General features: G+C 44.5%; 4 protein-coding genes across 4 annotated transcripts; 1 reads left to right on the top strand and 3 right to left on the bottom strand.

The window, feature by feature from the left end:
- Window positions 1-411: 411 nt before the first annotated feature.
- LOC133927583 (soluble starch synthase 2-3, chloroplastic/amyloplastic-like) lies at window positions 412-3,193 on the bottom strand. The gene is made up of 6 exons (XM_062374043.1): window positions 3,152-3,193; window positions 2,773-2,850; window positions 2,558-2,668; window positions 2,384-2,428; window positions 1,579-1,752; window positions 412-1,368 (listed from the first exon to the last, which is right to left on the bottom strand). Exons 1-6 carry the CDS (start codon window positions 3,191-3,193, stop codon window positions 412-414), a joined length of 1,407 nt encoding a protein of 468 aa, XP_062230027.1.
- A 2,677-nt stretch (window positions 3,194-5,870) lies between these two features.
- On the bottom strand, window positions 5,871-7,564 carry LOC133926557 (GDSL esterase/lipase At1g74460). The gene is made up of 2 exons (XM_062372546.1): window positions 6,975-7,564; window positions 5,871-6,890 (listed from the first exon to the last, which is right to left on the bottom strand). Exons 1-2 carry the CDS (start codon window positions 7,350-7,352, stop codon window positions 6,192-6,194), a joined length of 1,077 nt encoding a protein of 358 aa, XP_062228530.1. The 5' UTR covers window positions 7,353-7,564; the 3' UTR covers window positions 5,871-6,191.
- Window positions 7,565-16,873: 9,309 nt separating this feature from the next.
- On the top strand, window positions 16,874-17,729 carry LOC133927582 (protein DMP9-like). The gene is made up of 3 exons (XM_062374042.1): window positions 16,874-16,922; window positions 16,976-17,313; window positions 17,496-17,729. Exons 1-3 carry the CDS (start codon window positions 16,874-16,876, stop codon window positions 17,727-17,729), a joined length of 621 nt encoding a protein of 206 aa, XP_062230026.1.
- Window positions 17,730-17,967: 238 nt separating this feature from the next.
- LOC133926556 (beta-1,3-galactosyltransferase GALT1-like) lies at window positions 17,968-24,767 on the bottom strand. The gene is made up of 8 exons (XM_062372545.1): window positions 24,403-24,767; window positions 22,349-23,343; window positions 21,730-21,959; window positions 21,238-21,519; window positions 19,972-20,100; window positions 19,709-19,888; window positions 18,799-18,906; window positions 17,968-18,581 (listed from the first exon to the last, which is right to left on the bottom strand). Exons 2-8 carry the CDS (start codon window positions 23,115-23,117, stop codon window positions 18,372-18,374), a joined length of 1,908 nt encoding a protein of 635 aa, XP_062228529.1. The 5' UTR covers window positions 23,118-23,343; window positions 24,403-24,767; the 3' UTR covers window positions 17,968-18,371.
- Window positions 24,768-25,299: the final 532 nt, after the last annotated feature.

Raw genomic sequence — 25,299 nt, 5'->3', positions numbered from 1 at the left:
CATAGGCATTATACATTGTAAGTTCGTTTCTTAACGTCAATGTGTTAGTCTCTTCATCCTCTTTAGATATAAGCCAAGATATAAAACATTGGGAGTGACTAAGAGAGATGTTCTGTCACTTAATGAGACGTAACATTGTATTAATGGATATAGCAACTACATTACCAAGTTGGCATCCCTGGTATCAACAAAAATGCGTAGTATCCATACCCCCACTACTAATAAGAACCCAATCGGAAGCCTCTCGGAAGCCGCCGGCAGCCGGCGCCACACCACCACGGCGTTGTATGATTGCATCTGAATTTCTTTACTCTGACCGTCGTCGGTTGCGCAATATACACCGGATCGAAGTCAAACTGAAGAAACAACACCTGCAAAGAGATGCGCGACCGATCGATCGATGCAGAGAGTTCACCACTGGTACTTGGCCTTGACGAGGACGTCCTCATAGAGCTGCGCGGCGTGGTCCCAGCTGAGGTCCTGCGACATGCCGCGCTCCTGGATGCCCCTCCAGCTCTCCCTGTAGTTCCGGTACGTGTCGAGGCAGTGCCCGAGCGCCTCGATCAACTTGTTGGCCTCGGCGCGGTCGAACGTCCACCCGAGCCCGGCTTCGCAGAACGGGTCGAATGGCGCGACGGTGTCCCTGAGCCCGCCCACGGCGTGCACCACGGGGACGGTGCCGTACGCCATCGCGTAGAGCTGGTTCAGCCCGCACGGCTCGAACCGGGAGGGCATCACGAGCACGTCGGCGCCCGCGGTGATGCGGTGCGCCACGGGCACGGAGAACCCGACCCACCCGCGCACCTTGTCGTGGTGCAGCCATTCGAAGTACTGCAGCATGCGCTCCAGGTCGCCGCGCCCGGCGCCCAGCAGCACCAGCTGCACGTCCTGCTCCGCGATCCACGGCATCGCGTCCGCGATGATCTCCACGCCCTTCTGCCCGTCCAGACGCCCGATGAACCCAAGCAGCGGCACGTCGTCGCGCACCTCCAGGCCCAGCTCCCGCTGCAGGGCTGCCTTGCACTGCCGCTTGCCGGCGTCCAGCGTCCGGAGGGAGTAGTTGGTGTAGCCGTCGGACCGTAGGTGCACGTCCACCTCGGGGTTCCACTCCTGGTGGTCGATGCCGTTCACGATGCCGTTGATCTTCCAGTCGTTTGACCGGACGATGTCGTGAAGGCCCCAACCGCCTTCCACCGTCTTCAGCTCCCAAAGGTAGCCGCGGCTGACCGTGACCACCCGGTCAGCCATCTTCAGCCCCGCTGCGAAGATGTTGGCGTGCTCGCCGCCGACGGGGTCGTACAGCTCAAACTGCTCGAGGTAGTGTTGAGGCAAGTCCATGTACGGGAATTCATCTACAGGGCCACGGCCCTACACACAAGAGGGAATTCAGAGTCATTAAGAATCGAGAAAATATTTTCTAGTCGATGAGTACTACTGGGCAACAGCAAAAATTGACAGATTTGACTTTGTCATTGTTCAATAACCTTTCATGAGTGCTCGTTAGTCATTGGCATTCGTACTAAACCATTTTAATTTCCTAAAAGAAAGCAGCAACAGTGATTAGGAGAACGGAAATACCTGGTGAGCGATGTTATGTATGACCAGAACGGAACGAGTGTACTGCATCAAACCATTGTCTCTGTAATATGCCTTCAGGTAAACAGGCAGGAGTGCAGTGTGCCAATCGTTTGCGATGAATACCAAATTGCCATCCCCGTAGGGCACACCGCCACATGGAACATGCCATGGAACCTGCAAATTATGGAAGAACAGAACAGATAGTCCACTAATCTTAAAAGGGACAACGTTTCCATTTCCAGCATCATCATAGTGACATATATATAACAGAAGAATGTTTAGGTATCAATAAAACAATCAAACAAACAACAGATCAGCATGGGTTACATGAGAATCATGCATGTACTAAGGTAATGATCATGAAGAAATCAAGATGATAAAAATCGTTCATCGGTGCAAGATGAGCTTAACCGTCAATTCCCATGTACTATGAACAATGGTGCATTGGGTGTGAACTTGGATCTACTCATTCCGATCAAAACTACTTATGTTTTGGACATGACATGGTCACCAATGTGTACATTTGACCTCTTTTTTCTATTACAATATATTTGTAAAATCCAAGAAAATTATGAGATTATTTTTCAAGACAAATCTATCTATATAATTTGCATATTTCCAAACTTAATATCTTAAAAATTATTGGTAGTCAAAGTTTCATAGATTTGACTACACCTAGTCCAAAACGTAAGTATTTATGACCGGAGGGATTAATTACGACACTTAGAAAGGGATCATTAATCTGTGTGAAATTTCCAAAAATCTGATATATTAACGCGGTTGACTGTAGAGCAAGAGAGATTACCTCAACAGCAACCTTGCAGAACAAAATCATGCGCTTCATAATTTCCTGTAAGAAAAATGGGGAATCATATCTCAACCAACAGGTACTGGCAAGATCTTTATATATTACCAGTGCAGTGAAACGCCAAAAAGAAGAAGAAAAGAAGAAGAAAAGAAGAAGAAGAAGAAGCTTCACCTGTCTATTGCCCCAATAGATGTCATCCTGACGGTGTCGGAAGAGAGGCGCATCAATGAAAACAAAATCAACTCCATCGATAAATGCATGGAAATATTTCACTTCCAAATCCTTCAAGCCAAAGCAAAAGGATAATTAATTGAAGTTAGGCCTCAGCACTCCCGATGCAAAGCTCCCCTCAGATTGCAAGATATGCATATTAGCATATAGCATACCTGTCCTGCAGCTTTGTAGTATTTCCGAATTCCAAGATCGTGGGCTTCTGCATAGTCTCCGTACCTTGGCACCACAACCTAAGATTAAAACAGGCATGTGTAATCATTTAACTCGTGTAATCATTTAGTCTACCAAGTGTACCTGATTCAAATTTCTCAATATGTTGCGACAATCTGACAATATTATATTTAAAAGTCTGTTTACGCCCAACCTCCCCCCCCCCCCCCCCAATTACTGAGTTTGTCCACTTAATACTGTGAACTATTTTTTGGTCCATTTAACCCTTTGAACTATCGCGCCTAAGATGAGATGGTTTTTGTGTTACATGAGCAGCTAGTCCTTCGTGACGCAGTACGTTGGTTTGTCTTCGAGACATACAACTTCATAATGTATTGCATTCAGTCCATATCGGTCGTCCATCCGTTTTATAACTTATCAATTGATTCTCTTATTTATCTTATAATTTTTTTTACATACTATTAATCATAAATTTTAACATAAATAAACAGTACTGATAAGTCATGTATCTGTATACCCTGTGAAAATTTCCCTTCGGTTTATCTCTTGGGCTCAACCATGCCTGGTACACTAAGAGTTAATTCACATATCAGCGACGACGACACGTGTGCAGTTACGTCAGAGGAACCGCTCCATACCATAATGGCCTGATGATGGTCGTGTAGATCTCCTCCTAGTTCTCCATATAGATGGCCAAATGGGCCACTCGAGCTGGCCCGGCTCGGCAGGCCCGACTACGACATGATCCGAATGGCCTGGCTACTGTAACGGGTCATGACGTGTCAGTCCACGTGCCTCCTCCTCGGTACACGGCATGACCCTTCGATCACCGTGCCGTGCCGGGCTAGCTCGGACATGATTACGGCCCGACAGCACGACAGGCATGGGCGACCCAACGGCACACAAGCGGCCCGTCGGCACGATAAAATAAAAAAAATAACTACAAAATTAAAAAATATATATACAAAATAGATAAAAATATGATAAACATATAAAAATAGATTAGAAAATAGCTAAAAATTAAAAAATATAAAAAATAGAAAATAACTGGGCCCATACGTGTCGGATCGGATTGTGGCTGGCTGGGTCGTGCCTGTATCGGCCCGACTCAACCGGGTCGTGCCACGCGCTCGATCCAGGCACGGTCCGTCTCAGCTTGGATCGTGTCGTGCCTGGGCCGTGCCTACAATATCGTGTTTCGGACCGGCCCAGTAGACACGACCCATTTAGACATCTTTAGTCCTCTGTGTCACAGTAACTCAGTAAGTTGGTTTGTCTCGACAGATGCAACTCCATAATATATTGCGCACGTACGGTCTATGTCGATAGTCTATTCCTTCTATCTGATATTTATTTATTGGTTGATTCTCTTATTTATTTTATAATTTTTTACCTATCATTTAAATACAAATCTTAATCTAAATAAATAATACTGATAAACCATGTATCCATATACCTGTGAAATTTTCACTTCCGTTTGTCTCCTGAGCTAGCTAGCTTTGCCTCGACCATGGCTGGTACACTGTAGCCTGCACCTAAGTGCCGGCAGGTTGCACGATGATTCGCAGTGGGCAAAGCTGTCAGCCGCCCATGTACCATTCCGGCCCACATACATCTTCGGCCCAACAAGGTCTTCGCGAGATTTTGGCCTGGGTTGGGAGCTGAGACATTGAGACCTGAGAGAAGTGGTCGAAAATAGTAAAAAATTTTGCGAGGAAAAAAAATAGTAAATTTTTAGATAACGGATGGAAATTTCGGGCAACTGATGAATACACCCAGAATTTACCCTAGAGAGAGATAATGCATACACGGGCTTGCACGATGATGGCGTACATGCTTAGATCTATACACTGGCAGAGAGACCGGGCACCATCTCTTTGCTGAGGGTAAGTTCACTAGACTCACACTACTGTAGAATATGTCTTATATATTAATCTATTATTATCGATTCCTTATAAACTAATAATAATAAAATATTACTATCAATTTATATCAAGTACCGACACTAAAAATATATTAAAAAAATCGACAATGAAACTTGACTATCACTGATAGTTCTAGCCACGAACCGATAGTAATACTATTATTGTCGGTCTTTTTAATGAACTAGCAGTGATAGAATGACTATCACTGCTGGCTCTAGCCATGGACCAGTAGTGATAGTTTGCTAATTATCACTGCCGGTCCGTGTTACGAACTAGTAAGTGATAATGAATAATAGTTTATCTTAAAAAATCATAATTTTTCATACAAAGTTAGATAGGGATAAACTTTATACAAAAATTATAGTTCTCGATGAGATCTACAACTTTGTAGTTGATTTTTTTTTTCATTTGAAATCATTTAGATGTCCAAATAATCATTTAAAATTTTAGATACAAGAGATCAAACGGATTGCATATACTATTGTTATCATAAGCACTTATGTGGTGGGATGATAAGGACGTATCATGTGAGCGGAGTAATTTTAGGTTCGAATGCCATAAACCGCACACGTGAAAAATCGTGTGACTTGCGACTGCGCGCGTGTGGGGTGCCTAGTTGAGCAAAAAAATCGTTTTTTCAAACAAAAAAAATATCAACTCATGCATTGACTATCACTGCCGACTGAAGCTTTTTATCAACAATGATAATATCTTCACTACCGATTCCTAAACCGACAGTGATAGTTCTATTACCCACTGTTGGCTCCCAAATCGATAGTAAATGTCACTTTAGAGTCGATAGTGAATGTACTTTTTATAGTAGTGGCATATGGTATGACTTGACGCAGTGGATCGACCAACCGGCAACTCATCTCAATTCATGACCTGCAACATCTTCAGTACATCAATGGTGGTCCACTATGGCCTTGAGGCCAATTACTCCAAGTAAGGATCTCAAGTCGTTAATCATCCTTGTTTGCTAGGAAGTATGGAAAGAGTAGAACACCAGAAAGTTTAATCACATCGAGCACCTAACAAGCGGGATTGTCCAAAAAATCAGAGGCGAGATAGCCCTTTGGGCTTTCGTTTCCCTGGGATTTGGCTAGTCTTTCTTTATCTAGTTTCAGGTCTTTTATTTTTTTAACGCCCGGGCATAGGAAAGTGACAGTTTCTATTAATAAAATAGAAATAAATATAGATATGTAGCTCTAAAAGGCTGTATACAGGAAAAGAAAAAGACAACGACTACCCCACCTTGTTGGCGGGAAAAAAAATAGCAACAGGGTTTCGGGTCCTTTTGTTCTATTTGTAGTTTTGGCCCGTCGGGCTACCTCTATTCAATGCAACATGTATCTCGGTGTAAGTTTCAGAAGAAGAAAAAACATTCATACACATAATCCGTTCGTTGTAGAGACTTTTCTTCCTTTAATTACAACCCAAATAGACACAGAAAACCGTCGTCGTTCGTTTGCTAGCTAGCTGGATGTTCCGTTATTGACGACGGTGATGTTGAGCTTCCTGAGCGTCTCGACCGCGATGAGCTCGTTGGCCCGGTCCGTGGGGTGGTACTCGTCCCAGAACACGTACTGGCTGCGGTCCTTGCACAGCGTGGACAGCGGCGTGCAGGTGAGCGTGGGGCGGATCCTCCCCAGCGTGCAGCACGGCGCGCGCGAGTTGTTGAACCCGTGCATGTACGGCCGGTTGATGATGTCCTGGAAGTAGTCGTACGCCTCCCCGAACTGGAACGTCGCGTTGGGGAGCGTCTCCGACAGCCGCGCCACCAGCGCGCCCGCCTGCGTGTTGAAGCTCCGCGCCAGCTTGTTCGTCGACTCCTGGCAGCTGCCGGAGGACGTCAGGTACCGCTGCAGCGGGATGCACCCCATCGGGCCCAGCCCGAAGAAGGTCAGCCGCCGCGCGCCCAGCGCGTGGAGCAGCTTCAGCTGTGCCTCGAGGGTGTTCACCATGTACTTGACGAAGGTGTCGCCCGTGTAGGTCCACGAGTCGGAGTAGACGGGGAGGAGGTAGTTGTTGATGAAGTCGTTGGCGCCCATGGCCACGACGTAGTACGCCTCGCCGAAGAGCTTGTCCGCCGCCGCGGCCCCAACCTTCTCGCGCATGAACGTCTGCGTGCCCTGGAACAGCTCGATCTGCTTGTACAGCGAGAACCTCTGGATCTGCACGCATGCAGTTAAGCAAGATCGATCACTAGCTGGTCAGTTTCTTGCCATGATTGGTACTAGAACGAATTGATGGCTTACAAAGAGGGACGATGTCTCGTTGAGGATGCCGCCGCCGCCGGAGGCGTAGTTGATGCCATTCTTGAAGACGGCGTCCTCGTCCAACGACGGGTCCAGGAACGCCACCGGCCGCGGCAGGCCCATCTTGTCGCCCACGATGTCCGCGACGGTGCGGCCGTTGCAGAACCTGCCGTTGGGCATGCCGCTGCCGAAGTCGATGCCGTACCACGGCGTCGCGGCGCGGGCCAGGCTCTTGGTCAGGTAGTTGTTGTTGCCCACGTCCGACAGCGAGTCGCCGAAGATGAACTGCACCACGTCGCCGCGGCACAGCCCCAGGAGCAGCGCCACGGCCAAGGCAACGGCCAACGGCTTCCTCTCGCGAGCCATTCCCATTGCCATCGGTCTTGCAAGGCTCTGTGTCGAGGTCGAGGCGACGAACTGCAGGGAATGCCTCTTTTTAACGGTGAGGTGATCTTCCGGCCAGTGCTTCTAGCCTTCTAGTAGTTAATCAGCGCTTGACTCGATTTGCATGGATCGATTTGGTGGTTCGGGATGGTGATCAGTTCCAGTTCTTGGGTTTTGAAGCGGCGAGCTGGGAGTTGGAGCTGCTTTGATGCACCTACCTACCTGCGAAGCGTGGGAAGGGAAGCTTTGAGCTTCGGTTGGGCAAGTAGAGGAGTTGGCCTAACATTAGATCGTTCGCTCATTCGGTCGCTGTCAGCCGGGCAGCTACTTATCTGCCCTAGGGAGCATTTTGATTGGTGGAAACCTAATTTATTTGAGGATTACAGTGTTCGTCAAACCAATTCGGAATGGACCTACCTAGCTACAAAGTGACTGAAAATGTGGAATGTGTGTATCTCCTCCACCCCAGCGTTAGATGCAAGCTCGTCACGAATCATGAAGCAACTCAGGTGGGCCAATAATACAACGACTTATTCTTTCAAAAAAAACCAGGTGGCTGATGTTTAGTAGTTCCAATTCGGAATATGCATCTCTCTAATTGTGCGTAGCTTATAACGTCCGGATGGAATTCTAATACCATTTTCTGTCAAATTTGGAAAAGATGATATGCAGCCCAAGGTTTACATTACCGAGCTCCGATCGGTAACAAAAAGGGTGATTACCGAAAAAGCGCGATTACCATGGTAACTGCACGAATTTTCAAAAAAAAAAAAAGACAAAATTCATTTTAATAAATTTGAAATTTAGGAAAAAAAAAATCGTGATTTTAGTCGCTCGGTAACCCGTCGAATTGGATCTGTTATCGAGCGGTTTTTGCGGTAAATTGCGCGAATTCTTGGGTAACCGAGACCCCAAAAACTGACCGATTTTCTGCGAAAACCGAACGATTTTGAGCGATTACCGAGCGGTATGGATGCGTTATCAATAATTGTGTTGGAAAATCATAAAAAACAAAAAAACAATCACCAATAAATCAGGAAAAAATAGTATAATACCATGGTACGTTTTGTAACATCAGAAAAAAAAATTTGTATGACATTTGCTATATTTTGGAAGTTTCCAAGGCAACAAACAGATAGTAATAGCAATGCGAGCACGAACATATAATTGTTCCTTCGAATATATGCGTACATTACATATGAAACGTCTGAAATTAATAAATATATATCGAATTATCCATAGTAAAGCTAAAAACGCAATTACATCATATCCATCAGTACTTACCATGATATCCACACCACGTGCAACCTACGAGGTAGAAAAAATTAGTATACTAACATGGTATGGAAATAAAGTAGTTGCAAAAAGTAAATTTTCATCACCTTTAGAACCACCAGCTTGGGGGCGATTAAATTCGGTCATATTGTACTACTCGGTGGACATTAGCATTATCTGTCGTGTTGATAGCAACTCTGCCTTAAACTCAGCCCATATTTACCCTATCCATACAGAAGTGGTTGACCATTATTCTTGCAAAATAGCATAAAACTCAGGGTCTTGCTACTCATACATCTACTGAATAGGAGGCTCTGATTGAGCATCGGGGACAGGATAGTGGTACGGATACGATCCAGAACTACTCTTCATACCATAGTTGCTGGAATAGCTCCCACTATCTTGTGGTCCATCTGGGCTGTTGCGTTTCAATCCAACACTCAGAAAATCGAATGATTTGAGCTAACAAATGATTCGAAAGATAACTACAGTGCCAGTAGTCTCAACGGGGCACGAGCAATGTAGCGGGCTCGAGATATTGGCCAGTGATCTGCTCAGGTCGCGACGCCATTCCGCGATGAGAGTTGTGTGAGGTACTGATCAGAGTCCGTTCGTCCTGGCGTCCAGCCCAGCCGTTGGACACATTTCAGGAGCTCACATCGCCCTGCAGCAGTAGCATAGAAAGAAAACAACGGCGAGAGCTTTCCATGGAGCTGAATGCACCACGATCGATGTATATATATACTCAGCTGCCTCAAAGGAGTACACAGAGTTTCCCGTTCGATAAGGAAGTCCCCGTGCTTAAATTGCTTCAGATCGTCGCCAGTCATTATCGATCGATTCAACCAGCTGCTACCCTGAACTAACGGGGAAAATGAGGGGTGAGGTTAGGGTTCCCATTCCCCGATGAACAACGACTTGCAGGGTCATCGCGCCGGTCCGCTTTGCCCATGGTGCCTCCGGCGGTGCGAGCGCGACTGGCTGGCATACCATCCTCAGTCCGCCATCATCGACGGAGCGGAGTAAGCATGCTCCTCTTGATCTTCGTTGTCCTCTTCCGTCACCGCCAATCTCAAAATGGGATCTCACGGCAAACAAACATGCATGCGAGAGAGAAATTCGGAATCGGTTGTTCGTTCCTGCATCAAGGGAGGTGGAAGGAGCTAGTCTGGAAGAGGCTGCGGAGAATTTGGACATAGCTATTGGTCGGATTCCGATTTCTATTGGTTTGGCTACGCCGTCTTTCTCCAACAGGATCATTCGATCAGAGGTGGAGGCGCAACCGGTGAGGTTGCCGGCGAAGGAGAAGACGAGGCTTACTGGATCTATCGTGAACCATCCGGTCTCGGCCCAAGAGAGCCATTTGTATTTGGGCCATTTTCTGTCAGTCGAGTCGCACGCCGATATATATATCGACTCCAGAGGACCGGCGTCGGCGGAGTGGATCTGGATTTCCAAAGAAAGCGCTCTGTTAGGGTTAGGGTTCCCCGCTCGCCCGAGCGAGATCCGGCGATTCGGGCCGGCTGCGGGCAAGGTGAGGCGAGCCTCTCCCCCTTCCCCCCTCCCTCTCTCTCGTTCGCTCAAGTGGTCAAGCAAGGTGAGATGGCCAATCGACCGAGTCATGGTCAGGGTCGGGGGTGGGGGAAACGAAGGCATGAGGAAGAAGCGTGGATGGAGGAAGATGACCTCCTCGAGGAGGATTCACAGCGCGAAAGGGATATGCGCTTGAAACTTCAGAGGAGATCTGGTCCGATGGAGCGAAGGGGTTTCTCGACTTCTACGCATGAACAAGGTAGTTCCCAGCAAAGAGACCAAGGCAGTTGTGACCATGGTGGTCGCTGGAACCTTATGCAGGATGGGAGATCTCAGATCCCGCAAGGTGCATGGGGGAGAAGGAATATTATCCAAGAGGCTCAAGGGGGAGTCAGATCCCAGAGGATGGAGGATCTCCTGAGGCAAGAGGTCATAGATCTGCATTGAGATCCATCCCGAGGTAAAGCTTCTAAAGCCAAATCTCCTGATTCTATTGTTTGTTTTCGCTGCCAACAAGAGGGTCACCATCAAATTGACTGTCAGAATGATCCTGTTTGCTATAAATGTAAGAAACCTGGACATATGGCGGCGGAATGTAGAGCTCTTGCTGATAAAGAAAAAAAAACTTAAAATGTTTGGTTTTAGTATTCCAGAACAGGGTTTTTATTGTCTCAATGTGCCTGAATCTAAAACCAAGTCTTTTGTTACCACGGGAATGATCTCCATCATTAAAGGCGAAGCTAATGAAGAAAATTTAGAAGCTGAATTAAAAAACCTCATTAGCTCTGATTGGAATTGGAATGTTAGGAAGATGGATAATAGGGAGTTTCTTGCAGTCTTTCCTACAAAAGAGTCTCTGGAGACGTTTTCTAGATTGACTATGGTTGAACTTGCTCTTCATTCTTTGGTTGTCAAGATTTCCAAAAGAAATGTTGATCCCAGTGTGACCAATGTTCTGCAAACAGTCTGGATTAAAAATTTTGGAATTCCTGATTATGCTAAAGAGGAGGATTTGGTCAAGGAGATCACTTCCTTGGTTGTTGAGCCGGTGGTAGTGGATGAACTTAGTCTCCTGAGGGATGGTTTGATCAGGGTTAAAGTGAATTGTAGGAACCCCTTGAAGCTAAGGACCACCATTGAAATCTTCTTTAACAAAATGGGTAAAGATATTACTTTCGTTGTGGAGACCTTTGGTGGAAAAAGGTAGGAGGATGGGCCCTCCAGACCTGACCCCAAAGATCCTGATGATGAAGATAATGAGGATAATGACTTGGATGACTCCTCATCCAATGATGACAACAACCTAAAAAGAAGTCATAAAGGAGGGGTAATGTCATGGCAGGAGAAGGAGTCCAAAAGTGAAAAATTATCCAACATCAGGAAATATCATGATGCTTTAAATGCTGGTAACCAAGTCATTGCTGAAGAGGTGACCCCAATTGCTGCTTTTGATCCTAGAAAGGGGAATGTGTTGGCTTTCTCAGAGTTTGAAAAGCTTATTGAGAAAGGTGATATTGAGGTACCCATGGTGGGTGTTCTAAAAAGTGTTGACTCAGGAGTTAAAGGTGGGCTGTGCTTGAAAATGAGGGGTGTGTTTTTTCTAATCTTACACAAAATAAACAATTGGTTGTGGCTAGTGATATTGACCAATCAAGTTTGGATATCCCTACTAACCAAGAAGTCTCTAAGGTGGATGTTGCTTCTCAGACTACAATGCCTGGGGATCATTTTGTGGTTCACAGCTTGGAGGGTCCATATCTAATGGAAGCTACAAAATGGCCTAAGCTAAACCTCCAATCTGAGAAGCCTGGGGTGTTGAAGTCGGGCAAGTATCTAGTAACCTTGGTGATCAGTCACAAGGGCTCCAACTTTGCACCTCCCAGAGTGTAAACAAAGTCAATGCTGACGGTGATGAGGATCTTTTGGATCTAAAAGATGACACTCAGCCTGAAGACATTTTCTCTGGAGAAGAGGAAGGCAAGGTTGGGGTTCATGACCAAGGTTGGTCTATCCCCCCTGCTGCCAAGAAAATCAGGAAGAAAAGTAAAAGGAATATGTTGGCAACTAGGTTCAGTACCAGAGCTCCTAGGGATGGGATCCCAATTCAAGAAAAGGCCATGCTCAAAATGAAGATTAAAAACCTGGAAGACAAAGGTAAATCTTATTCTTCCAATCCTTTTACTATTTTGAATAATGCTTCTGATGAACATATTAGCTCTGTTATAAATCAATTGGATATTGTAGTAGATGATATGAAAGATACTATATATGCTTTTAAAGCAGAGGAGTGTGCTAGAGGGGCTATTGCTGCAACTAACTACAAAGCTTATCTTCAATCCTTAGCTGATAGGAATGTTGGAGCTGAAGGAACTTCTCTTGCTGATATGACCATGGAGGTCATTGACAATAGCAAGAGGGGTTTAGGTGAAGAAGATAGAGATGGTTTTGCAGGTATTGCCCCAGGTAGAGCTAAAAAGAAAGGCTCTGTGGATAAAGAGGTTAAAATATGAGATTTCTATTTTGGAATGTTAGAGGTCTGGCCAGTAAGGCTAGAAAAGGCCAGGTTAAGGATATTTTCAAGAAAGAAAATCTTGATGGGATTGGTCTTCAAGAAACCATGAGAGCTGACTTTGATAGCAAGGAGCTGTCTCTGTTGGTTGGTGATGTGTACTTTTTTTTGGAAATGGTTACCTTCTAGGGGCATGTCTGGGGGTATCCTTTTAGGTGTAAGAAGGGGTATTCTGGAAGTTGAAGACTATTGGATTGGAGATTTTTGTATTCGAGTCTCTTTGAGAAATAGGAGATCCAATGTAAAATGGAATCTGGTGACTGTATATGGCCCTGCTAACCATGTTTTATCTGATGACTTTTTAATGGAGTTACAAGGAGTTTGTGACAGGGTGTGCACTCCTTTAGCCTTTGGAGGTGATTTTAACTTGATCAGATCCAAGGAGGATATTAGCACTGGGCATATCAATTCCAGGTTGGTTGATATGTTCAACTCTTTTATTGACCGAAATCATCTTATTGATTTGAGAAGGAAAGGTGGGAGATTTACTTGGACAAATAAACAGGAAAATTTGGTGATGGTCAACTTGGATAGGGTTCTGGTTTCCTGTGATTGGGATTCCTTTTTTCCTCTGAGCTCTGTTTATAGCTTAACCAGAATTGGTTCTGATCATACCCCCATAGTTTTGGACTTGGGTCTTAAACAAATGCCTAGACAGAAATACTTGTTTTTTGAGAAACTGTGGGTAATGATAGAAGGTTTTAGAGAAATGATCTCCCTTAAGTGGACTGAATGGAAAGGAAGGATGCCTGACCAAATCTATTCCTTGGACAAGTGGCGTGGGTGCCTATCCAGGACCAGATAGTTCATGAGAGGATGGGAGCGGCTTAGATTGGCGTCAATAAAAAGAGGAGGAATGAGATCAACAATATTTTAAGTAACATTGATCAAAGGGTAGACCTTACTGACATTGGTTATGAGGAGTGGGAATTTAGGTATAATCTAGAAGAGGAAATGGAACATTTGTATCTAATGGATGAAATTTATTGGCAACAAAGAGGCTGTCAGAATTGGATCCTACAGGGGGACAGTAACACAAGGTTTTCCCATAATTGTGCAAATGGCCGTAGGAGGAAATGTCAGATTTTTTTTCACTGGAGACTGAGCACGGTATGATCTTTGAACAAAATGACTTGGAGAATCATGTGGTGAATTTCTATAAATCCTTATTTGGCTCCACTACAGACAATAACATTCGTATCAGGGAAGACTTTTGGGATAAGAACCAACAAATCAATGAGCAAGATAGGGTATTTTTGATCAAAGATTGTACTGAAGAGGAGATGAAAGGTGTGGTGTTTAACATGAAGATGGACACAGCACCTAGGCCAAATGGTTTTGGAGTGGCTTTTTTTAGGAACTTCTGGGACGTTATCAAAGGAGAAATCATGGACATGGTGAAGGACTTCCAAAAGGGGAATCTGGACCTCAAGAGATTGAATTATGGAGTATCACCTTACCCCCTAAATTGGCTGGTGCTACCAATATTAAGCAATTCAGACCTATTTGCTTGTTAAATGTAGATTACAAGTTTTTCACTAAGATGATGACAGATAGAATCAGCTCCTTGGCAGATCAACTGATCAAACATCAGCAATCAGCCTTTGTGAAAGGGAGGAATATCTTAGATGGAGTCCTTATTCTTCATGAAGTGGTCCATGAACTAAAACAGAAAAGAAGACATGGGGTCATTCTTAAAATTGATTTTGAAAAGGCCTATAATAAAGTGAAGTGGAGTTTTCTTCATGAGGTGCTGGAAAGAAAAGGCTTCCCAGACCTTTGGATCAAATGTGTCATGCAATCTGTCCAAGGAGGTCAGGTTTGCGTAAATATCAATGGGCATAGGAGCCCATACTTTAAGACTTATCAAGGTTTAAGACAGGGAGACCCTTTATCCCCTCTCCTTTTTAACTTGGTGACCGATGTTTTGGGTGAATTGATTGATAAGGCAGTTGATAAGGGTCTTATTACTGGGGTTGTGAATCACCTTTTACCTAAGGGGGTTTCTCACATCCAGTATGTTGATGATACTGTGGTGATGGTTGATGGTAGTGATCAATCAATTTTTAATCTGAAAGTGATCCTTTATTGCTTTGAATGGCTTCTGGTCTTAAGATCAATTTCCATAAAAGTGAAGTTTTTGTATTTGGTTTTGACCAACAGGATAAAGAAAGGATTGCAAATATGTTGAATTGTAAATTGGGTGTGTTTCCTGTCTGTTATCTTGGTGTTCCCATAGCTGATCAGAATCTGGGATTGAAGGCTTTGATACTATAAGTGCTAAGTTGTCTAAAAGACTTGCCTCCTGGAAGGGAAAGACCATGTCATCTAGGGGCAGACTGACTCTAACCAATTCTTACTTGAGCAGCATTCCTATGTATAACATAGGATTCTATCACTTACCTTCAGGGGTGCATGGTAAACTGGACTCTATTAGAGCCAAGTTCTTCTGGCAGGGGGCAGAGGACAAGTTCAAGTATCATATGATGAAATGGAAAGCTGTTTGTAGACCTAAGGAGTTTGGTGGTCTGAGGATTACAAATACCAGGATTCTGAATGAGTGTCTTTTGGTGAAATGGATCTGGAAAATTATTAGGAGTAGTTCTGAGACATGGTGTCAAATTCTGCGAGCCAAATATATGACTGATGGCCTTTTCTTTAACTCCAAGAAAAGAGGATCCTCCCAGTTTTGGCAGGGGCTGCACAGAGTTAAGCATTTCTTTAAATGGGGTGTGCATTACAAAGTCCATAGTGGGACCAAGGTCACCTTCTGGAAAGATACTTGGCTTGGGGAGTCCCCAATTCATGTTCAGTTCCCTGACCTTTTCAGGCTTTGTGAGGACCCTGATATTTTGATTGTAGATTGTGTTAGCTCTGTCAATTGGAATCTTAGGTTTAGAAGGTCTCTAAACCTGAGTGAGCAGAAAAACTTAGGAATCCTCTATGAAAATTTGAATAAGGTGGTTCTGGATGGTGAGGAAGATGAGGTGTTATGGGCTTTGGATAATTCCAGGAAGTTTTCCACTAGGTCCCTTTACAGGTAATTAACTTTTGGTGGTGTTATTAGCAGGGTGCTGATTTGGTCTGGTCCAGCAAGCTGCCTGTAAAAATCAAAAAATTTCTTTGGCAAATTCTACACAACAGGCTTCAAACTGCTGAGGTTTTGAAGAAAAGAGGTTGGAAAGGAAGTGTTTGCTGCTGTCTGTGTGGGAAAGTAGAATCTATTGAACATATTCTGTTCTCCTGCCATTTAGCCCGTTTTGTTTGGTGCTGTCTCAAGGAATACTTTGATTTGAACTCTCAGCCCATTTCTTTGGAAGGGTCTCTGTCTTCGTTACTCGGTTTGTTTCGTAATGGATCGACAAAATTAGGTGTTTTCCTTTTTGCAGGTTTAGCCTGGGCGATTTGGAGGGCTCGTAATAGGATGACGATTGAAAAGAAATTTCCTTCGTTGCCCATTGATGTGCTTTTTTCTGGGATTTCCTATTTGCATAAATGGAAGATCCTGCTCAATATGGAGGATAGTAAATCCCTGGAGACTTCCCTTTCTCACATCATTTAGTGGATTTCGGTGTTCAAACGGAGTCAGGTCTTGGCTTCAGATATTGTGGAGGTGTAATCTGGGCTGCTTGTTGGACTTGAATGTTTGTCAGGTAGTTTGTTCAGGGTTGAGCTTGGTACTAGTACTGTTGTCTGTCTGGTGGCGGGGTCTCCCCCGGCCTTGGGCTTTTTCTTTCCTTGTTTCGGTGATGTCCTGATTTCTTTCTGTATGACTCGTAATTTTGGCTTTCAATAGGAGCCGAGTAAAGTTCTCTTCTTAAAAAAAAAAAACAGCTGCTACCCTCCCAATAGTCTAGCAAACTGCGACCAAGTAGCATTAGCCGATAGACACACGCAGCCGTGGTTTCCTGTTTTATTTGAAGAGACCGGAGGGAACAGTTATGCGTAGCAGCTGGTGGCACGGCATTTGAACTCAAAACCATCCAACGTTCGCCAACCGCGGCGACGTAACATAACCCAGCAGCAAGCCAGCAACCAACCACTCGCTGGCCTTCAGGAAATCCTCTCCACTCTCTGCGAACGTCCGAAATCAGTTCCACGAAATCCTCTCCACTCTCTCCGGGCTAAGAGAGCACCCATGGACAGCAGAGCCGCGGCCGGCGCGGTGTCCGTTGAGATCCGCGACGGCTCGCCGCTCCCCCCGGGCCGCGTCCCTTAAGCGCGCGCCCTTTGGCGGCAGCGTCCCGGGACGGAAGTGGCCGCGCGGCGGCGAGGGGCGTCCAGAGCACGCTCTCCAAGACGTCCATGCTCGCCAACTTCCTCCCCACCGGCACGCTGCTCGCTTTCGAGATGCTCCTCCCAGCGGCGTCCGGGGACGGCTCCTGCTCCGCCGTCAGCGCCGCCATGCTCATGGCCCTCCTCGCGCTCTGCGCCGCGTCGTGCTTCCTCTTCCACTTCACCGACAGCTTTCGCGCGCCCGATGGGAAGGTGTACTACGGCTTCGTCACGCCAAGGGGCCTCTGGCTGTTCAGGACCGGGCCCGGCGTTGAGGTGCCCAGGGAGCAGGGGCGAAGCCAAGTTAACCCGTGTGAGCACCCACGTCAAAATAAAAATTCATTTATTTCTATCCTATTTTTACCATATATGCACCTCATATAGTCTAAAATCATGCACCCACAGATCCAACCGTTCAGCATAGCAAACCCAGTAACTAACATGCCAAACCTATAAAGTGGTGCATCCCTTTTATTTTACTTTAGGAGGACAGGTACCAGCTTAGCTTCGTCGACATCGTGCACACCATCATGTCAGTGCTCGCCTTCGCCGCCATCACACCCTCTGACTACCGGGTCTCCGGCTGCCTCCTCCCCGGCCACCGCAAGGAGATGGACGAGGTGATGGAGAGCTTCCCGCTCATGGTGGGCGTTGCGTGCAGCGGCTTCTTGTTGGAGTTCCCCAACGCGCGCCACAGCATCGGGTGCATGGCTGCATGAGACAGCGGAGCCGTGAGTGTAACTTTCTTCAGTTCTAGTGATCAAATGCTCCATGTATTTTCAGTACCTGAACCTTGACTGTAAATCTGTAATATAATCCTAAGTTAATTAGTACTACTACTTTGAGTGCTTGTCTATCAAAAAGAAAAAAAAAATGAAGAGCTTCAGAATGCAGTAAAGAAGAGACCACTACTACAGTCAGTGAACAACTAAAAAAAAAAAAAAAAAAACAGAAATGGAGTAGATAGGAAATGGATCACATCAGAGCAACCGTGAAACACCTTTACACCAGATACAAAATGCATTCCTTTGGAAAGAATGGTAACACTGCCTCTCAATCTACTCAGATAATGTAACATGCCGCCGCTGTATCCTACATTCTAACAAGATATGGTACAAGAATAAGCCACACTATGAGTAAAGCAACATCCTCCTACCTACGCCCAAACAGAAGAGACCTGCATCGTCTACAATGTATTCCCTAGTTAGACTTTAAACTCTTCAGCTGCGGACAAAAAGAAACTTGATGATATCCAAAACTGTCCCCTTCCAATTCTGAAACCAGCAATGACAACTCATGCTATTCGGATCTCTTAGATGGTGACATATCAAGATTGTACTAGCCCGAAGGTTTTGGTTCTGTTACTCTTTGCAACATGTTCCTCGCTTTGTTTTCTGATATTTGTCCCAGAGGCACATCATATCCCTTGGTTCTTGGTAGTGGGCAACCACATACCCATCCTCGCACCCTTCGACCAAGATTCTCCCATCATTCTCGTACTTGACATCCAATCCATCCTTCTTCATCTCACTGATCCATATCCCCATCGCGACATCCTCCAGCTTGAACATCTGCAAGTCAAGAATGACAAGATCCTAGTTAGCAAAGATAATTCACAATGCCATAAACACAACGGTACAAACCAGTTGATACTAAGGCCTGATATTTTTATTACCAATTGACTTTAATGATATCGAAACTGAAGCAACAAAAGGGATTACTGTAAGTGTAACCACTCCATAACAGCCTGAAAAGAAATTAAGCAATTTTACAGAAATCTGGCATTACCTTTAACTCCCCTCTCTTGTGTTTCCTGTAAACTTCTTTCGCTATATCCTCTGAAACAATATATCCTGGGCCATGTGCCCATGGAGGATAACTCTCCTCAGGCCATTCCTAGCTCAAGTAAAGAATCAATCACTACATTTGATCCACCACATAAATGACAGTAATAGCGAATCAAATTATTTAAGATAACAGCGAACTATATGCCTTAAAACCAATGTTCTGAAAAGCAACAAGTGATGAACGAGCACTGCTTAATGCTTAAACAGTATATGCAGGTGTTTAACCAGTCTTATTTGTGGATTCCCCACACCTCTCCAAACCACTATTGTGTGTTGTCAAATGTTCATAAATTTATCCTTTCCAGCTTGCAACCTTGCACAATGCAGAACCTGTCTACTGTCCAAATTACAAGCATTATCCCTTTTTTAAGAAGCATCTGGTCAATTCGCAGCAAAAGATATCTTACTACGCAAATATAAATAAATATCTGTCTAAATGCAAATAGAGAAAATACAAATCGAAGTACTGCAATGACATCTGGAGTTGGCAAGCACTCTGTACAAGGTGGTCTCTGCATATCAGCTTCTCAACGCCAAGGCCAGGCCCTAGAGGCTCTCGCATGTCCTCCTTACAACCGTTTGGCTGCTTATTCATCTATGCAGGTGGTTACACACTTTAGCACCATGCAGAAGCTGCCTAACCTCCTAATGCTGCCACTTATACAAAGCTCGAGCGCACAGGTGCTGCTCATGCTTAAGCGAGCGCATAGGTAGCGCCTAATCCGCCTTTTAGAACAGCGGATAAAACACATGACAATCACAATAGTCTAGAGGAAGAGTTTTCCATGTTCCAAAATGATGATATTTGCCTAATCTATTGATACAAATATAAATAGTTTAAGACAAGTTACCTCAGGGGTTATGTACCACTTGCTATATGGATCTCGGTGAGGCTGAGATTCAGAATTGACACGACCATACAGCAGTCCATGGCTGATATTTACTCGGTCTAGGGAAGAAAGTATCTCATCTACACGAACAAAAGCATCATCGTCTGTTTTCATCACATACTTGGCTGACAAGACATTTGTCTGAGAGGGAAAATTGCTTAGAAAAATGAAAATGTAAGACCAAGTGATCTTCTGAATGAAATAAAATAAGAAATCAGATATACCCCATAGATGCAGATGGCTATAGTCTTCCAAAGAATCAGGCTATAATAATCCACAAATGGCATCAACTGGATGTCTCCATACGTTCGTGCTTCATTCCAAAGTTCCTCATTCACCACCTCATTTTTGTGCTTTTAAAAATGGAAGGGAAAAGGGGCAGATGAGTATAGACTCTGAAGTAGAGAGCTTTAATTCATACTAGCAAAAGTGATATAAACACAATAGATGGAAGAGTGACGGGTAAAATGTCATGTTGAAGAATTGTTCAAACAATAGTACTGATGAAAAGTGTGTTGTCTTGTGATAAGTGGCACAGTTACATAGTGAATGCAATCAACACAGGCAGAAACGCCTTCAATAAAGCAGTAGTTGCATGCAATTTATATTTCTGATTGACCATATAAATGCATTCAACATGTTGTTTAGGACACATTAACATGAGTGATGCCTTCTAGTATACTGCTTCCATCTGCATACACTATGGGCCCGTTTGGTTGTCCGCGTGACTCAGCCTGGCTCGTATCTAGAGAGACAGGCTGAGTTGAGTCAGGCTGAGGAGATACAATAGGGTCTGTTTGGTTGGATGCATGTGCTCAGTCTGGCTGAGAAGAGAGCGTGTTTGGTTACTCGCATGAGTATATGTTGCATTACAATGGAAGTCATTTTTTAACCAAATAACATAGGGTTGGAAGTATTTTTATAAATTAGTACATCACATGATAAGAACATTAGTGAATTTTCCCAATTTTTGGGAATTTATTTGAGGCATAAAAAATCACTATAAGTTATAAAGTAGGCTTCTTTGGAGAATTTTAATTAAGTATTGGCTTAGACTTTTTGGATCAAACCAATTAAAATGGGTTGCTAATGAGCTCTAGTTTGCTCATGAAAACATTTATAATTTTTAGACCACTCTTGTACCCCTAAATAAAATCTAGAGTTTAATAAAAAAATACACACGTACCCAAACTGCACCGATCGAGCCAAGCTCGCGAGGAACGCGATCGTAATCCGTTTCCTGTGAGCCTAGCAGGCACAGTGTTTGAGCACACGCGGGGCCTGGCCCGAGCGCTCGGCCAGGCAACCGAACACCAGCGCTTGCATGCGCGGGGCCTGGCCGTGCGCTCGGCCAGGCAACCAAACACACCCTATTTTTCTTGTGCATATATTGCTAGTAAGCATAGAACCATAATGAAAACACAAAGCTATGACTACTATATGCATTAATTACCATAAGATATGATGTCCTCTCACATTTTGATTCTTACCAGGCCAACAAAAAATCGAACTGCAACATTTCCCGAGCGAACAACATCATATTGCATCCAAGTTCTGCGGACCGCCATTCGGCGTTTGAAATTGTTTGCTGCAGAGAAGATCCCAATGAAAAGATCAACAGATTTATCCATGGGGACAGGTGGAGCCTTCAATGTTTCCAAGTCAGTGACATGCTCGAAGTCCTCTGTTGTAGGCAGACCACTTGCTATCACAGACAGCAATTTAATATCTCCTGCAACTCTTACTTCACCAGCAAACCCTGGCTCCAAATCCTGGAGAGATCAAAGTCCAAAAAGTAGTAATATAATAATAATAACGCAATGCAAAACATATCTGATATCACTATAATAGTGCATAAGTAAAAATAGTTTCACTGTTAGTGTGTATGGAAGGGCAAATACTTTAGCACAAAGGAGATATCATTTTGCCTACAAATTGTCATAGGAAGCAATGACATGCCAGATTGCTTATGCAAGACATACCTCTCGGAATGCAAAGGAAGTGATATGTTTGCCATCTACAGTCATATGGATCCCCTCTGCTCCGACACGAAGAATTGCTACAGCTAGATATCCTTGTTTGAAGGGAAAATATTTTCTAGGTTCTGCATTCTTTTTCCTTGCAGGTGGCATGGACGAAACGTTAGAATGTAACTTAGATGCCACGATTTGGTCCTTGCCTACCATGTTACTACATTTTTCTAGATCATCCACTGTAAAATAAGAGAAGGCAAAGAACTAATGTCAGTCCTGGGACAAGATTAAACATATTATTGTCAAGAACCCAAACCATTTTGTTGAATAACTCATAAGGGATAACAATAAATGAACAAAAAAGTGCATATCTAGATCATTCAGCAGGGCATTTCGGCTGCATTCCATCAGTAAAGTGCATAGCTATGGAGATATATAACAGCAACGACACACTAAATAATATTTTCATTTTATTTTGTTTGTAAATTCCAGCTTCAATACTTCTACAAGTGGATACATATATTGCAAGCCACGTTTCAGAAGAAATTACTCATATACAAATGCAACACTGTATTACCACAGTTCTTGAATGGCCTGGGTAAGATACTGACCACTGAAAGAAGAGTACCTTTTGCAGTGTCCTTAGCATCGGATTCAGGAGATGGACAACGGTCTTCAGAACCCCAATCATCGGCTATAGTCCATGTATTTTGGACTATTACAGGATCTTCTGTAAGTTTATCACCAAGAAGGCGGACATTGTAATGAAGGACAATTGGAGGGTCTGGTTCACCAGGAACTGCCGCACCAGTTAACTCTATCTTAAAATTACCCAGAAAACCGCCAGGAGTACCAAAAATAGTTATGGAAGAGCCCTGAATCAATCCACAGGGAATCTTTAAGACAAATCTATCACCTAACCTTGTAGCATTCATTCTTCGAATAGAAAATGGGCATTGTTTTCCTTTGTCCTTTTGCTGAGTGCTGCCATTTACAGAAACAAGTGAATCATCATATACAAGGACTTTATTTAGTTCCCTCCATGCAACCCCAGCTTCCTTGATTGCCTTCACTCCATCTGGTAGGATATGGGCATGAGTTACTAGATGCCTCAAATGATTCCAAGAATGCAAAGATTGTAGTTCTCTGTCAGAGAGATTTCTGGTAATGGAAAGGTTGGATGCCAAGAGTTTGGTTGATATTACTTCAGAGGAGTTCTGTGGATTCTGGATTGCAGGTGGATTTGGAACATCCAACCAATGTAGTGCTGCCGTACTATTTTGCTGGAAGACATACTGAAGAGATTTTTCTGCAAGTGGGCTATCCAGTATCGCATATCTTAACATCAAGATAATGAACAAAGATACTATGAAAAAACCACCATGCCATTTCTTCATCACTCAAAACCGTTCTGACAAGTTGGTCAGCAGTTTGCATCAACTATCAACCTAAAAATGCAATTCAGAACCAAACCATCCAATTCAGAAAGTTGCATCAATTCCTGCTGAACTGTCAGCCTGATCTGGTACTCAGCAACCACTTTAAAGTGTACCAATGAAACCTGAGGCAGTTTGGTGTGCCCTTGTAACAAGAAGAAGCCACCAAACAAGAATGAACTTTATCCTGTAAAAGAAGGTGCATGCTCATTAATGTTTCTTAACAACTAAACTGAGATGTTGATTGCATGGAAGGCATTCATTCGGGCATACAAAGCTAAGGTTTAATGACAATCATGTACAAATATGTGTATATAAATAAGAAGGTTCCAGTCACATATATGTGTACTTGTGTAACACATCAGAATTTATCCCACATGACTTACAAAACCCATGGCTAAGAGGCAAACCAGTCAAGTGCTTGCTTTCCACTAATCAGACGAGCTATCATTGCAATACTGCACCACGACTACAGCACTACCTTACCTTACCTCGCCATGATATGATTAAGAATTTTCAATTTAAACACCCCATTTAGAAATCAGCAGCTCCCACATAACCAGGTAGCCATGATAACTGACCAAGTTAATTTATCAGATGTCTAGTTCAGAGGCAAGCATGCTACTCGCTTCAAATGGGAGAAATTAAGGGTGATCCGAATCAAGGAAAAAGACATAAGAATATCTAGGAAGTAAGGGTGGAGTAGCAAAAATATATAAAATCGCAACATCGAATCGTGCCTAACATAACAAGGCTCCAGTTACAAGATACTTGTAGGCGCAAGAAAAAATCGAGCTACTCATCACAGTGAACCAAATGAACGACACTATTAGAGCAACACAGTGTAGAGATCACGAAAAGCTTCAGGCACAAATTACAGAAAATAAAAGACCAATTTTCATTTAACGAAAAACATTTCGCGAAATGGACACCGGAAATCTAGCGTCAACCCACAAACCCACCGACAAATTTCCTTTGAAGAAAAAAAAAGAATACCAGTCAGATACTCCTACCGTCCTACGCCTTAGCAATGCGCAGATCACCAAAACCCCAACAAATCTGGCGCCAGAAATCCACACGCGAGATCAAAGATGAAGCAAAACACAAGCTCACAGGCACGCACACCCCCAAATTTCGCAGGAAGTCGCCACCCCGCTACCCCAGCGCCACGCGACCGCTCCCCATCTCACAATGCAACTCGAAGCTCGCAAACCACACGCGCAATGCTCGAATCAGAATCACTCACCAGGAACGGAATCACCGCCGCTGCTCGGCCGCGCGGACCCTCCCGGGTGGGTCCCGCCCAGCCGGTGGCCGCGCGCGGCTGCCGGAGGAGCGAGCGAAGCTGGAAGTTGGAGGAACTCTCAGGCCGCCACCACCGGGAGCCACGGACAAGGCTGCGTCCCTCCCTGCCCTGAGCACAAAAGCGCAGGAGAGCTCGAAGGCAGCGAGCGGCCGGGGCCGGGGTGAGGAGGAGGAAGGGGGCTTCGAGTCCACGCCACGAACCGACCGACCGACCGCGACCGGGCGAATAGTCGCCGTCCCGTGTCGGGGGACGGGTTTCCTTTTTCTCTCCACTGCCGTGGCGGAGAAGAGAAGAGTAGTCGCACTCGTGTGGGTGCCCGGGGTGGGTGGGTTGGGTTCGCTCGACGGCTTGAGCTTGACCTCGCTCTGCTGTGGCCGGCTGGCCGCGCCGACTGGGGGTTAATTAATTTTTTTCACTCTAAAGAGATGGAACCCTCTCAAAATACACTTGTTTGAGATGATGTGTTTAAATATTATATAGGTCTATGAAAACTTGTTCGTTTATCATTTTAAGGTATTTTTTTATCACCGGAATTTTTTTTCTTTTTTTTTTCCTTGTTGAGGTGGAAACTAAAAGAAAAAGATCTTTGTGCCCCTCGATCGCTCTGGCCTCTGCGTGTTGTTGGACCAAGTCACCCATGTCATATGGCCCGCACCCGTCTCTCAACTTGGTCCAACTGAAAAACTTGTTCGTTTATCATTTTAAGGTATTTTTTATCACCGGAAATTTTTTTCTTCTTTTTTTTTGCCTTGTTGAGGTGGAAACTAAAAGGAAAAGATCTTTGTGCCCCTCGATCGCTCTGGCCTCTGCGTGTTGTTGGACCAAGTCACCCATGTC

Source organism: Phragmites australis, chromosome 8 (assembly GCF_958298935.1).
Source record: "Phragmites australis chromosome 8, lpPhrAust1.1, whole genome shotgun sequence".
NCBI lineage: Eukaryota > Viridiplantae > Streptophyta > Magnoliopsida > Poales > Poaceae > Phragmites > Phragmites australis.
This window is presented reverse-complemented; position numbering and strand designations above follow the sequence as displayed.